Here is a 15211-nt window from a genome sequence, read left to right as displayed (position 1 = left end):
GTCGTCAAACTTACGACCATTGGAGCATTCCCCACAGTCAAGTTTTCAAAATTCAGACACTCAGCAACTGACTCATATTTATGACGGTCGCAGTGTCCCAGGGTCCACTTTTGCAACCTTCTGACCAACAAACTCAATGGGGGAGCCAAGATTCACTTAACAACCATGTTACTAACTTAACAACTGCAGTGATTGATTTAACAAGTGTGGCAAAAAATGTGGAAAAACTCACTTAACAGGTATCTCACTTAGCAAGAGAAATTTTGGGCTCCATTGTGGTCATAAGTTGAAGACTATATGTAGATTTTTTTTTAATTTTGTTTGAATCTTACAGTAGTTTAATTTGTCTTGTGGTAAAGAGAGAAAAATATATATATATCTGTTTCTCCATGCCATAAATAATTCTACCAACTTCAGTTTATCTCTCCTTTTTTTCCTCCTTCCTCTGACCTAAATCCTTCCGGATATAGAATTGCTCTGGGCTCCTAAATTATTTTGATTCCTCCTTAGGATTTTTCTCTTCTCATTTTTCCACCTCAGCAAGTTTCTTTTCTTTTGAGCTGCAATAAACGAAATACGACATAACATAGATTGTGTGACTGCAGTGCAGATGACTGTAAAAGCAAAATATAGGGCAGTGTTTTCCAACCTTGACAAACTTAGAATGGGTGGGCTTCAACTCCCATAATTCCCCAGTCAAGAGGCTTTAAGATTGGTAGAATTCAACTCCCATAATTCCCCAGTCAGAGTGTTTTAAGAAGGGTGGACTTCAACTCCCAGAATTCCCTAGTCAACAGGCTTTAAGACGAGTTTACTTCAACTCCCATGCTGGCTGGGGAATTCTGGGAGTTGAAGTCCATCCCTCTTCAAGTGGAAAAGAAACAAGGGTGTTTAACCAATAGGGCTCATTCCACAAATCCTGGGTTAATCCATCATGCAAACCTGGTTTGAGTCAGAGTGCTTGCCTGACAAGCTGTCGGAATTGTCGCCTTTTGTTTCCCTTTTAGGGGCTTCACCACTTGCACACCAAAGGGAAAATGCACAGAGACATTAAGGTGAGACAGATTCAATTTTGTCCGTTTTAATCTCGCTTTTTAAAGCACTTTGGGACCTCCAGGTGGGAGAAGGGAGGAAGAGCGTCTCTCCAAAATGGCCACCAGTCCTTCTGAATCTCTTTTTCTCTCTCTGATTCAGGGGGCCAATATCCTGCTGACGACCAACGGCGACGTCAAACTGGGTTAGTTCCTCTTCCGATATTCCCTTCCTGCTCGGCATCTCGGTTTGTCTGCAGAGCAGGTCAAAAAAACAACAACCTGCAAGATGGTGGGCAGGGCCTTGCAGTTGAAACCCCGCCCCCTTTTAGCATGCATTGTTCGTTAAAAGGGGGTGGGGCTTCCGCTGCATGACCAACAGCCACCATCTTGAATTTTTTGACACACCTTAAAACCCCTTCCCCCCCCCACACACACACAACGGAGACTTCTGGGTTTGAGGTATCCTGGCTGGGATTGATTGTTGAGCCTGCCCAGGAAGTCCTCGACTTAACATCCCCTTTTTAGTGACCATTCAAAGTTACAACCCCACTGAAAAAAAGTCACGTTAAGACTTTAGTGTGTTATGACTGGGGCAGCATTCTCATAGTCACGTGATCAAAATTGAGGCACTTGGCAACTGACTGGTACTTATGACGGTTGCAGCGTTCCGCGGTCCCTTTTTGCGAACTTCTGACAAGCAAGGTCAATGGGGAAGCCAGATTCACTTAACGACCGTGTGACTAACTTAACAACTGCAGGGATTCACTTAACCACTGGAGCAAGGAAAGATGTAAAATAGGGCAAAATTCACTAAAAAAAAACACCTATCTTGCTACTTCTATCCGAAGTCCATTTCAGGATTCACATTGATGATGATGATAATCCATTTCTTTATCCTCTGCCTCCTGCCCCCATTGCTCTCTGAGGGGAGAGAGAGTGAACAGAGCAGCCTAAGAACAGAGCCTAGAATAGAATAGAAAAAGAAAATGAAATAAGAATTATTAGAATTAGAATAATGAGAATCAGAATAATTAGAATTAGAATAATGAACATTGGAATAATGAGAACTAGAATAATGAGAACTAGAATAATGAGAATTAGAATCTCTCTATATAAAAGCGAAATGCCACTCACGCATCATCACAAAATCTCCAGAACTGTAAAGCCTACAAACTTGAAATCTGGCACATATATTCTTCTTGGTTTCTAGGTGCTCGTTAAGAAAGGATTTTTCGAAATGACCATCAGAGCATTAGTATTTCCTATATTATTATTATTAACATGCTCTGATGCTAAGGAGTTCTACTCCCCCTCCCCACCTGAAAAGAAATCTGTGCCAAAGGCAAAACACAAGCAGAGGAGAGGAGTTTCAGATTCACAGCATCAAGCAGCTTCAGTACAGAACAGTTGAGCTAAACCACGCCCAGGCTCCTTTCTATCTCCTTCTTGCTCACACAGCAAATACTGTTTCAGTTTCCAAACAGCCTTCAACTTTCTCACACACTGACAGGACCCTAGCCAGATCAATACCGATGGATGCTGGTAGGCAGAGGCAGAATTTTCATTTCCTTATTTTCCTCCCCAAAAACTAAGCCCAACCACATAGTTTCGTAACGAAGCACAGGTATCCAGCTAGTTAGAATTAAAAATAGAATTAGAATAAGAATAGAATTAGAATAGAACGGAAGAGAATTGGAATGGAATGGAATAGAATAGAATAGAATAGAATTAGAATAAGAATAAGAATTGGAATGGAATGGAATAGACACTGAAGTTGAACTACAATTCCTATCCTTTGTATACCTACACCAGCCATTCCAGATGGCTCAGTTGAAACTCTGTTTGATGTTGTTCCTCCTTCTCTCTCCTCCACAGCGGACTTTGGGGTCTCGGCAGAATTAACCGCTTCGGTGGCCAAGCGAAAATCGTTCATCGGAACGCCCTATTGGTAAAACCCGTGTGTTCGCTCTGCTTATTTGCAATCTGCCTCCCACACCGCTATCGCGAGGTCGGTGCTCTGTGTGTGTGTGTCCTGCGGCAGAATGAGCAAGTCTTAACTTGGTGGTCCTGCAAAACCTTCCCGTGAAAATTCAGTCACAAGGCGAAACCGTGAAACGTGAATGAATTTGATTCATTCATCCAGAATGGAGCCTTCTGTTAAAAAAGGAAGTGAGAGAGACAAAAGGGGGAAAATTTGCATTGTGAAGGGAGCAAAGGGAATTTGGACCACAGAGGTTGAGAGAGAGAGAGATAAAAAGATTATTTGTTAGCCTTCAAACTCTGTTGCTGGCTTTATGGATTAGGCCTCTTCACGGTAAAGGTACAACATGTCCTCATGTTGCATGAAATCTGGAAGCTTTCAAGAAGAGACTAGAGTTGCCATCTGTCAGAAATGGTGTAGGGTCTCCTGCTTGGGTGGGGGGCTGGACTAGATGACCTACAAGGTCCCTTCCAACTCTCATTATTCTGTTAAATCCACTCTTGGAAGTTGTTGCCTTTGCTGATTTATCACCACAAAGAATGAGTGTTCTTGGAGTGGCTGGGAAAGTTAATATTAAGAAAGGAACTAGACAAGGATGCCCTCTGTCACCATTGTAATTTGTACTGACATTAGAAGAGTTAAATAGAAATATTAGGAAAGATAAGGAAATAAAGAGTATGGAGATAAAAGAAAAAGGAAGAGTATAAATTACAGGCATTTGCAAATTATTTTGTTTTTATATTAGAAGAACCACTAGAAACAGGGCCTAAACTGACAAAAAGGATAGAAGAATATGGAGAAGTTGCGGGACTGAAAATAAACAAGGGAAAAAACTAAAATCTTAATGAAAAATGTCACAGAAAAGCAAAAAATAGAATAAATAGACAGGCTAGATATTCAGATTACAAAGAAAGTGAAATATCTGGGGATTCAATTCACAGCAAGATGTGGGACGATTAAAGAAGATAACTATTATAAATTAAAACAACAGAACAAAATAGACCTGGAAAAATCTGCAACTATCATTAATAGGGAGAATAGCAACAATTAAAATGAATATATTACCAAGAGCTCTTGGAAGTTGTTGCCTTTGCTGATTTATCACCACAAAGAAAGAGCGTTTTTGGAGTGGCTTCCTCGTCTTATCTTGCATTCTGTCTGATTCTCCAGGATGGCACCAGAGGTGGCCGCGGTGGAGAAGAAAGGCGGCTACAACCAGCTGTGCGACATCTGGGCCCTGGGCATCACCGCTATTGAACTGGCAGAGCTGCAGCCCCCACTCTTCGACCTGCACCCCATGAGGTAAGGAAGCTGGATGAGAGAAAGTTTGCAGAGAGCTGGGTAGGCTGAGCTGGATGTAGAGGTTAGCATGGATTTAGATTTGCAAGCATAGCAATTTTCAAATAGGTGGACTTCAACTCCCAGAATTCACCAGCCAGCATGGTTTAAGATGGGTGGACCTCAACACCCAACATTCCCTAGCCAGCGTTCTTTAAGGTGGGTGGACTTCAACTCCCAGAATTCCCTGGCAAGGATGCTTTAAGACGGGTGGACAACAGCTCCCAGCATTTCCTAGGCAGCGTGCTGGCTAGGGAATTCTGGGAGTTGAAGTCCACATATCTGAAAGTTGGTGAGGCTAGGAAACATTGAATTACAATATCCATCGGTATTTCAGGGTCCTTAGGGGGAAAAACAGTGGAAAAATGAGGGGTATCTGTTCATTTTTACTTCTCCTTTGATTTCTTTATTATTTCTTCATTTTTAAAAATTAAAATTATACGGTCACCCATCTAAAATACACAACTCTAGATCTCTCACAAGTAAAAACAGAATTTAAAAATTATAAATACGTTTTATCGGGAGTCTCACTAAACCTTACTTTGTGAGTTGTTTTGATCTTGGCTTCCTGATTAAATTCCTAATTAAAATTGGCCACAGCCTTGATTTCCCTTCTTATCTTTAATGCAAGCACTACCTTTTCAGTCTCTCTGATTAAAAAAAACCCAACAACAATAAAACAAGCAACCTCGGTAGGTGTGTATTTCCGAAATCCTAATTACAGCTTCAAAAATCCTAGAATTCTTTGGCGTTGGCTTGGGTGACAGATGCAAAAAAACTCATAATTTTGCTCCTGTCATTGAAAGATCAGCATATCAATTTGGCTCCTTGGGAGAGGCAGGATTAAATCCACCCACAATAGCAAAACCACACACAAAAAATGCCACTGGTTTGGCCTTTCTAGAAAAACCAGCTTCCCAACATCTCGATGTCCGTGTTTGTGTAATATTTGACCGTCCTTCATAGCCGCTCCCTGCTCAAGGATCAGATAAATAGATAATCAGAGTTGGAAGGGACCTTATAGGTCATCTAGTCCAACCCCCTGCCCACGCAGGAGACCCTACACCATTTCTGACAAATGGCAGTCCAATCTCTTCTTGAAAGTCTCAAGTGATGGTGCTCCCACAACTTCCGAGGGCAACTTCTGTTCCATGAGATTGTTCTCACTGTCAGAAAGTTTCTTCTTATTTCCAGGTTAAATCTCTCCTTCTTCAGTTTCCATCCATTATTCCTTGTCATCAGATCCCCAAATTTGTCTGCAAAAATGCTGGCCCTGAGATCCTGGCCCTCTGACACCTTCCCAAGAGTTGGGACTCCAGCTCCCATCAGCCTCAGCCACTGTTCAATACAGGTAGTCCTCGGTTTACCATTTAGTTGTCAGGATTCCGGCACTTAACCCCATTTAAATCATGAGCCTCAAGCCAAACTTCCAAAGCTTCAAAAAGATTTATTGGGAGTTAGAAGGTGCAGCATTGCCTGGGTGTATCGTAATTCATATTCTCCAATGGGACACATCCATAGCACAGAGTCACCCATCATAGTCTCCGGTTAGAATTTCGCACGGCAGAAACTTCAGTCACCTAGTTACTATCTCTGAAAACATTTATGGAATGCAATTTCGGTTTTGCAAGCTGCCTCATTGCTCCCCCCTCCCTTTCTGTTGGCATCTCTAAAAAGACCAGAGAAATATTTTATGATTGACGTTAGTGACCTTTTAAAGTTATAAATGACTCATTACCATTTTTCAAACTCACAACCGTTGTAGCATGCCCCATGGGCATGTGATTAAAATTTGGATGGCAATTGTTTCATATTTATGACGGTCGCAGTGTCCCTGGGCAGGGGGTCATGTGATCCCCTTTTGCAACCTTCTGACAAAGCCAAGTCCATGGGGGAGCCGGGTTCACTTAACGACCGTGTGACTAAATTAACGCCTGCAGGGGTTTACTTAACAACGATTGCAAGAAAAGTAGAAAACGGGGCAAAAGTTACAACGGAAATTTGGGGCTCGGTTGTGATCGTAAGTGGAGGACTCCTTGTAATTGGAGGTTTGAATAAGACAAAGGAAAACAAAGCAATTAAGCATTTTTTCTGAATGGTCCTTTCATTTCGGTGGAATGTTTGAGCATTCCATGACATCACCATGAATCAGCCAATGGGAGAGAAGAAATTTTGTAGAGAAGGGATTCCTGTTTCTTTAAAACATGGGTCTCCCAACTTCGCAACTTTAAGACTTGTGGACTTCAACTCCCAGAATTCCCGGGCAAGGATGCTTTAAGATGGGTGGACTTCAACTCCCAGAATTCTCCAGCCAGCATGCTTTAAGATGTGTAGACTACAAATCCCAGCATTCCTAGCTGGTATGCTTAAATATGGATGGACTACAGCTCCCAGCATTTCCTAGGCAGCATGCTGGCTAGGGAATTCTGGGAGTTGAACTCCACATATCTGAAAGTTGATGAGTCTAGGAAATATTGAATTACAATATCTACCAGTATTTCAGGATCCTTAGGGTAAAAAAACTCCCAGAATTCCTCAGTGAAACCTAGCAACTTTAAGGCTCCCAGAATTCCTCAGCCAGCTATAGAGTTGAATTGAATACTGGGAGTTGAAGTCCACAAGTCTTAAAAGTTGCCAAGTATGGACACTTCTCCTTTAAAACAAAGGAGAAAAAGAAAGTTAGTTCTAACTCTTGTTTTGTTTTGCTGTGCAGAGCTCTGATGTTGATGTCGAAGAGCAACTTCCAGCCCCCCAAGCTAAAAGATAAGGCGTGCTGGTGAGTGTGTGGGTGTGTAAGAGACACAATTCTTCTCCTAGGGCACTAGGAAATTTTCTCTTCATTTGCATTCCTGTTTTATCCTTCCAGGTCTCCCGATTTTCACCACTTCCTCAAACTCTCCTTGACCAAAAATCCCAGAAAACGACCAGTGGCAGAAAAACTCTTGCAGGTGATGGCAGGTTGGGAGGTGGGCAAAAATTAACAACCCCACCTTCAGATCCCCCTCCCCCAAATCAAAACTCAGGAAAGGAAAGGAATACCACATCGTCTGTACTAGGGATGCTGGAGACATTCGTGAGGGGCCTGTCGGGATTCCAGCAATCGCTCTAATTAAATCATGATTCTCGAGCCAAAGTTCAAAAAACTTCAAAGGATTCATTAGAGGCGACATACTGGCACTGTCCTGTGTGAAGCCAACTCTGGCAGACATCACTTACAGTCCCCTGTGACCCCGTTTCTCCCCTGGGTGTGTCATCAATCACATTCTCCAATTAAATATATTCCAGGGCAAAATCTCTGGTAGTTTAGCTACAATTTTTACAGATAAGAGTTGGAACATACTTCCACTTTCAACTGCTCTTCCAGATTTCCTTCCTCACCCCCTTTTTTATGGCAACTACTAAAACAAGCATAGGAATGTTTTATGAGTTGACACGGCCATTTTGTTTTCCCAGAATGCAGGTAGTCCTCGACTTACGACCAAAATTGAGTCCAAGCTTTATGTTCATAACCGAGACCAGTGTTAAGTTGACTTTAGCCCCATTTTATTTGCGAAGGGAAATTGTTGCAGTTGTTTGAAGTTAGCCACAAGGTTGTTAAGTGAATCTTGGCTTCCCCATGGCTTGACAGGGAGTGTCAGAAAAAGGGATCACATGATACACCACCACCCCGGGGCCGTCATAAGTGTGAGTCAGTTGCAAAGCAGCTGGATTTTGGTCGTGTGACCCTGGGGAGGCTCCAGCGGTCGTGTGAAAAATGGTCATAATTCACTTTTTTTCCCAGTGCCCTTTTCACTTTGGTCACTAAACGAACTGTTGTAATCAAAGGACTACCTGTACCCTGATGTAGTGTCAGGGGATTATGGGATATTTTAATGGGCTTCCTGTTTCCCCATTCCAGAGAGCTATCCTTCTTTGCTAGGTTCATTCCTAAAGCAGCTTTAACGTATTATGGGATATTTTTGGACTGGGGTGTCCATTTGCTGTAGGAAATCTTGGGGTCCTCTTTGGGGAACAAGCTCCCAATGAAAACTGGGAGGATTTTTGGTCGGTGGTGGGATTCAATTTTTTTACTATCGGTTCTGTGGCTTGGTGGGCATGGCAGGGAAAGGATACTGCAAAATCTCTCCCCACCCCACTAACCTGCTTTCCAGCTCCGTTCTCCTATGCAGGGCAACCAAAGAAGACCCAGCCAATTAGCTGGGACTCAGGAGGCGGAGAATAGATGGGGGCGGGGCCAGTTCGAGACAGTATTCTCTGGTTCTCCGAACTACTCAAAATTTCTGCTACCGGTTCTCGAGAACCGGTCAGAACCAGCTGAATACCACCTCTGTTTTTGGTCCCTTCGGCTTATCGGCGTCTCTTCTCCCGTAGCATCCTTTCGTCTCCCAGCCTTTAGCTCGTGTTCTTGTCATTGAATTACTGGATAAAGCCACAAACCCTGAATTGGCTGCTACTGCCTTGGACGATGGGGATTTCGAGGTACGGTTGTCCAGTTGTGTTGGGTATGTTGGGGTAGGTGGGTGGTTGGATGGAGGAGGATGGAGATTAAGTTAATCCCTTTCAACTTCGCTCATATTTTCGGTTCTGCACTAGGCGAACCGGTTGTTAAATTATGTGAAGCCCGCCTCTGGTCGCCATGTGTGAATAGGCGGCAATATAAATTCCATAAATAAGTAAGAAAGTAAATCTATATATATATAAGTGAAATACCACTCAGGCATCATCACAAAATCTCCAGAACTGTAAAGCCTACAAACTTGAAATTTGGCATGTAGGTTCCTCTTGGTTTTTAGGTGCTCACTAAGAAAGGATTTTTCAAAATGATCATCAGAGCATTAGTATTTCCTATATTATTATTAACATGCTCTGATGCTAAGGAGTAAAAAGATACATTCGTCAAGAATCATAAGTACAACACTGAATGATAGTCATAGGGTACAATAAGCAATAATCAAGAGCATTAGTATTGCCTATATTATTATTATTAACACGCTCTGATGCTAAGGAGTTCTACTCCCCCTCCCCACCTGAAAAGAAATCTGTTCCAAATGCAAAACACAAGCAGAGGAGAGGAGTTTCAGTTTCACAGCACCAAGCAGCTTTAGTACAGAACAGTTGACCTAAGCCATGCCCAGGCTCCTTACTGTCCCTTTTTTGCTCACACAGCAAATACTGTTTGAGTTTCCAAACATCCCTCAACTTTCTCACACACTAGCCAGACAAGTACCAATGGAAGCTGGTGGGCAGAGGCAGAATTCCCCCCCTCACCCCTTATTTTCCTCCCCCAAAACTAAGTCCGATCACATAGTTTCATAGCAAAGCCCGGGTATCCAGCTAGTAAATGAATATTGTAAACAAAAAAATGTGACTTTCGCTCCCAATTCAGGCTTACGACGTTTTCCCTGATAAAATCTGCTCGAGTAAGCCACATGGGCCGGCAGAAGGCACCCTGTCGGAGATCCAGCGTAAGTATAGCCCATATGTCAGAATGGCCTTCCGTGCGAATGTATGTTTGTATACAAACACCTGCTTTGCTGGCCCAGTTTTCTAAAATGCGGGAGGCCCACTAGAGCAAGAAGATTATTTCGGGAAGAAATGAGGTATTGTTGTGCCTTGAAGCCCTGAAGAGGGATGGAATTAAAGTCCTGGGCTTAGGCAAGAAAACCAGATGTACAGGTAAAGGAGAGGCGGTACCTGGGTCAACAGTAAAGATAAGTCCTTGACTTACAGCAGCTCATTTAGTGACCGTTCAAAATTACAACGGCACCAAAAAAAAACTGATTTTTGATCATCACTGGAGGTTTTTAAGAAGACATTGGACAGCCATTTGTCTACAATGGTGTAGGGTCTCCTACTTCAGCAGGGGGGTTGGACTATTAGACCTCCAAGATCCCTCCCAGCCCTACGGTTCCATAATGAAATGTAAAACTACATTTTTTTTTCTAAAGAACTCAGCTCCATTGAGGGAACTCCATGCACCCTCCTTTGTTGTCTATGGAGATTCTCAGTCCTCCAGGTCATTTTTGTCCCAAAGGTGCTTTTTTCAAGAGGCAACTGGACTTTGGGGTTTGTTTGTTTTTGTTTTTAAGACGTTTCGCTTCTCATCCAAGAAGCTTCTTCAGCTCTGACTGGACGTTGGGGAACAGAAGGATTTATACCCCTTGCAGACAGCTGGTCGTTTGCGTTCTTTTAGAGAGCTGTTGAGGCCATTTGGAGGTTTATTTGTGTCCTCAGATAAATCTGTGTCCTCAAGTGGGTCCTTCCACACCCATTTGCACTATTCAGGTGACCCCGGGGACATAGACAAACCTCCAAGTGGCCTCAATGACCCTCAAAAAGGATGCAAATGCCCAGCTGCCTGCAAGGAGTATAAATTCTTTCATTCCCCACCATCCAGTCAGAACTGGAGAAGCTTCTTGGATGAGAAGCAAAATGTCTTCAAAGAAAAACCAGAAAGTCCAGTGGCCTGTTGGAAAAAGCACCTTTGGGACAACCTCGCTTGTTCTTAACTAATATTGGGGGATTGTGGTCCAAAATCAGCACAAAATGACCCACTTTTCTCACTTCTTATTGTATTGCTTGCAAAGAAACTTTAAAAATTGGGGATTTGGCCTTTCAAACCCTTGGAGTAGAATCTCATTTCTGCCTATCTGGCTGATCTTTCAATTGTTCCTGTTTTCCAGTTAACCAGGTTAAATTCGGCCCTCCGCTAAGGAAAGAAACGGAGCCGTGGGGCAACTCAGTAAGTGGCATTCATAAAATGTGTATTTGTGTCTGTGTTGACATGTTGTACAAATGTAACTTGTTTGGCTCTGTTTAACGTTTGCATGAATCGAGCCATAGTCAGACTGTAAACTGTGGTTTGCAGCTGGGAGTATCAATCCTTTAAACTGGTGACGAAACAAACTGGGGTTTAGGGTTTTTCATGCACAGTGTAAGTTGGCTGTTTTCCTATTGTCTCCTTCCTGTGTGCTAGATATGGAATACAAGCAGTCCTCGACTTACAAAAGTTCATTTAGTGACTGTTCAAAGTTACAATGGCACTGGAAATAATGACTTTTTCACACTCACGAGCGTTGCAACATCACGTGATCAAAACTGAGACACTTGGCAACCGACTCATATTTATGACGGTCGCAGTGTCCCGGGGTCATGTGATTCCCCCTTTTGCGACCTTCTGACAAGCAAGAAGTCCATGGGGAAGCCAGATTCACTTAACAACCATGTCACTCACTTAACAACTGCAGTGGTTCACCTAACAGCTGTAGCAAGAAAGATGGGCCACACTCACTTAAGCACTGGTTCTCTTTACAAAAGAAATTTTGGGGTCATAAGTTGAGGACTGCCTGTACATTCCCACCCATCCTGTTTTCTTGGGGGGTCAGAATTGGGAAGTGAAGCAGCTCAGCCGCCAAGCTCCAGATGTGAGGGTGAAAAATAAAACTAGATCACTTTTATTCTGGCCCGTTTAATACGACCGTTTTTGTCTCTTTAGCAGATGGAAGAAGAGGAAGAGAATTGGATGGTGCTTGGAGATGGAGAGTAAGGAATTTAGGGGGGCAAAGATGTGGTCGGGGTGGGAGTGGTACTGTGGCCTTGAGGTGGCCTCCTCACAATCAGGAGGCTGTGAGTTTGATCCTGCTGAAGGTCGAGGCAGATATCTCTCTCTCTGGACACAATGAGAATATATCTGCTGAATATGTAACTCCGTACTGGCAACAGGAAGGGCATCGGGCCAGTAAAACACTCTGCTAGCTCCATTCAATTGCCCAGACTCTACCCGGCAAGGGATTGTGGGGTCGTTAAAAGAAGATGAAAGATGTGGTCGGGGTGCTTTTCCTCACCTTCCCTATCCTGCCTGAGCCATTGACTTGCTTTATGACGGAGTGTGAAAACATGGGGAGCTAATTTCTGCCTCTTTGTCTGGACCAAAACTATTGTTTTTAAGCATGCTGTGCAAACACAAACATGGAGTTTTATTAACCCAGGGTTTGGACAAGGCACTTGTTATATAGTGGGGCTTAATTTATGCTGGTGTGTTGCCCAGAACCCAGACAATTGTGGTTTGGCCAATAAACTTTGATGGATGTCTACGGAGATTTTCAGTCATCCAGTCATGGTTATCCCAAAGGTGTTTCCCCCCCCCCCAAAAAAAAAAGTCAACTGGACTTTGTTTTTCCTTGAAAATGTTTCGCTTCTCATCCAAGGAGTCTGAATTGAAGAAGCTTCTTGGACGAATAACAGAGTTGGAAAGGACCTTGGAGGTCTTCTAGTCCAACCCCCTGTTCTGCAGGAAACTCTATGCCATTTCAGACAAATTGTTGTCCAATCACTTCTTAAAAGCTTCCATTGATGGATTATTCACAACTTCTGGAGGCAGCTCATTTCACTGGTTTATTATTCTGACTGTCAGGAAATTTCTCCTTGTTTGTTTGTTTGTTTGTTTATTATTTGTTTATTTATTTTTGACAATTGCTTACAAGATAATAGGTATAAGTATATACATAGTTATTAATACATGAAATGGGTACATATAAGAAACAATAAAAAGAAACAATAGGACAGGGATGGTAGGCACATTGGTGCACTTATGCACGCTCCCTCTTAGGAAAGGGGTGAGGTCAATAGTAGACAGTCTAATGTTGAAGATTTTGGGGTTTGGGGAAGAAACCACAGAGTCAGGTAGAGTATTCCAGACATTGACCACTCTGTTGCTGAAGTCGTATTTCCTGCAATCAAGTTCGGTGCAGTTAACCTTGAGTTTGTATCTATTGTGTGCTCTTGTGTTGTTATGGTTGAAGCTGAAGTATTCATTTGCAGGTAGGACATTGCAATGTATGATTTTACATACTATACTTAGATCGGACCGAAGGCGGTATAATTCTAGGTTTTCTAGGTCTAGAATTTCAAGTCTGGTGGCATAAGGTATTCTGCAACGAGTAGAGGAGTGGAGAACTCTTCTCGTGAAATATTTCTGGACTTTCTCTGTATTAATATTAGATACGTAATGTGGGTTCCTGACTGATGAGCTATATTCAAGTATTGGTCTAGCAAATGTTTTGTATGCTCTAGTTAGTAGTGTGATATTACCAGAGGAAATAACTATGCAGGATTAGGTTAACAACTCTTAATGCCTTTTTGGCTATGTAGTTCTAGGTTGCTTCTCTCCTTGATAAATTTCCATCCGTTACTTGCAAAGCACCTGCCTTCAGGTGCTTTGGAAAATAACTTGACCCCCTCTTCTTTGTGGTAGTCCCTGAAGTATTGGAAGACTGCTATTCTGCCCCCCCCCCCCAGTCCTTCTCTTCATTAAACTAGACATACCCAATTCCTGCAACCATTCTTCATATAATTTAGCCCCCAGCCCCTTATTCCTCTTGTTTGCTCTTCTCTGCACTCTTTCCAGAGTCTCAACATCTTTTTACACCGCAGTGACCAAAACTGTGGCCTTACCAAGGTATTATAAAGTGGGTATTAACACTTCACGTGATCTTGATTCTATGTTAATGCAGCTTAGAACCGTGTTGGCATTTCTGGCAGTGCAGCACACGGCTGGCTCCTATTTATTGTCCAAATATCTTCAAGAAAAAACAAACCCCAGTTGCCTTTTGAAAAAGCACATCTGGAGTTACATGATAGCACGGGCACAAAACTTTGGATACAGTATTGAATTAGATGAATGGGAGAAACTACGAACTAGAAATTATAAATTAACGAACTCCACGGCTTAACAAAGAAAACTTGTGTAAAATGTTCTATCGTTGGCACTTGGCCTCAGCGAGATTGGCTAAGATGTACTCCCAAATGTTGAAATTGTGGACAAAAGGATGGTAACTTCTATCACATGTGGTGGCTATGCCCCAAGACCAGGAAATATTGGGTTAAAATAAAAAAAACTGGCTACAAGAGATTATCAAACACCAAACTGAACTCAAACCGGAATTCTTTTTACTAGGAATAATTATAGTAAAAAGATTAAGAACATATATTACATGTTTTGATGGCAGCCAGAATAGCTTTTGCACAATTATGGAAAGGAGCCAATATCCCCTCAGAAGACTTGATCATACAAAAGGTACTGGAATGTGCCGAAATGGATAAGCTCACATTGGAAATGAAAGGCAAGGAGGATTCTGAATATTATGCAATATGGGATAAATGGTGGTTAAGTGGTTAAAAAACAGATACAAAGATTAGGAAGAAGGATTATGGTAAATAAAGCAGGAGACTTTAGTAGATTGTTAATATGATTATAAATAAATGTATATAGGATGTATGTATTTGTCGATGCCAAGACATTGTTAAGATTATGATTTGAGATTTGTATTTTTGAAAACTAATAAAAACAATTAAAAAGAAAAAGCACCTTTGGGAAAACCCTGATGGAGCAAACTTTGGCTTGGTGTGATGTACAGACTGAGCAACTGATGGGTTACTTTGTGCCATGTTTTCGCCTTCCCTAGGAGCCTCCTTCAGTCCGTAGAAGAAGCCCTGGAAGAGAGGTAAGAGGAGATGGGAGATTAATCTAGAAACTCTGGGACACTAGCCGAGTTTTCCCCAGACAGGCCAACATTAAACCTGGTGTGTTGTTTTCTATCCCCAATAAAACTTTTAAATGGTGGTCTTGCCCAGTGCAGTATAATTTGGAAGGGTCCTTTTGGGATCATCTTGATGGTAGCCTCAATGTGGCTCCCACCCAAACCAGATAATTTTCGATTTATGGCCACAATGGGGAACAGAATTTCTGTTGCTAATCAAGGCAGTTAAGGGAGCTGTGCCTGATTTTATGAGCATGTTGCTCATGTTTGTTAGCCGAATCCCTGCAGCTGTTGAGTGAATCGTTTGGTCGTTGAGTGAA

The 15211-nt window shown here is 42.4% G+C and overlaps 1 protein-coding gene across 4 annotated transcripts in view; it reads left to right on the top strand.

Annotated features, from left to right (window-relative positions):
- The window catches only part of MAP4K2 (mitogen-activated protein kinase kinase kinase kinase 2), a 53976-nt gene that overhangs the window by 20251 nt on the left and 18514 nt on the right, over positions 1-15211 (top strand). For 2 of the 4 annotated variants that reach the window (XM_087943691.1, XM_087943690.1), the window contains exons 6-16: positions 1008-1055; positions 1195-1237; positions 2910-2982; positions 4186-4317; positions 7067-7129; positions 7220-7301; positions 8725-8832; positions 9740-9818; positions 11037-11095; positions 11852-11895; positions 14817-14855. In XM_087943691.1, the coding sequence (XP_087799817.1) occupies positions 1008-1055; positions 1195-1237; positions 2910-2982; positions 4186-4317; positions 7067-7129; positions 7220-7301; positions 8725-8832; positions 9740-9818; positions 11037-11095; positions 11852-11895; positions 14817-14855 (770 nt within the window). Of the gene's footprint in view, positions 1-1007; positions 1056-1194; positions 1238-2909; positions 2983-4185; positions 4318-7066; positions 7130-7219; positions 7302-8724; positions 8833-9739; positions 9819-11036; positions 11096-11848; positions 11896-14816; positions 14856-15211 lie in introns of all 4 variants that reach the window. The other 2 variants (XM_087943689.1, XM_087943687.1) reach the window with 1 other exon arrangement.

This window comes from Notechis scutatus, chromosome 14 (genome assembly GCF_049901735.1).
Source record: "Notechis scutatus isolate UNSWTSFEM ecotype Mainland chromosome 14, rNotScu1.2, whole genome shotgun sequence".
Classification (NCBI taxonomy): Eukaryota; Metazoa; Chordata; class Lepidosauria; order Squamata; family Elapidae; genus Notechis; species Notechis scutatus.
This window is presented reverse-complemented; position numbering and strand designations above follow the sequence as displayed.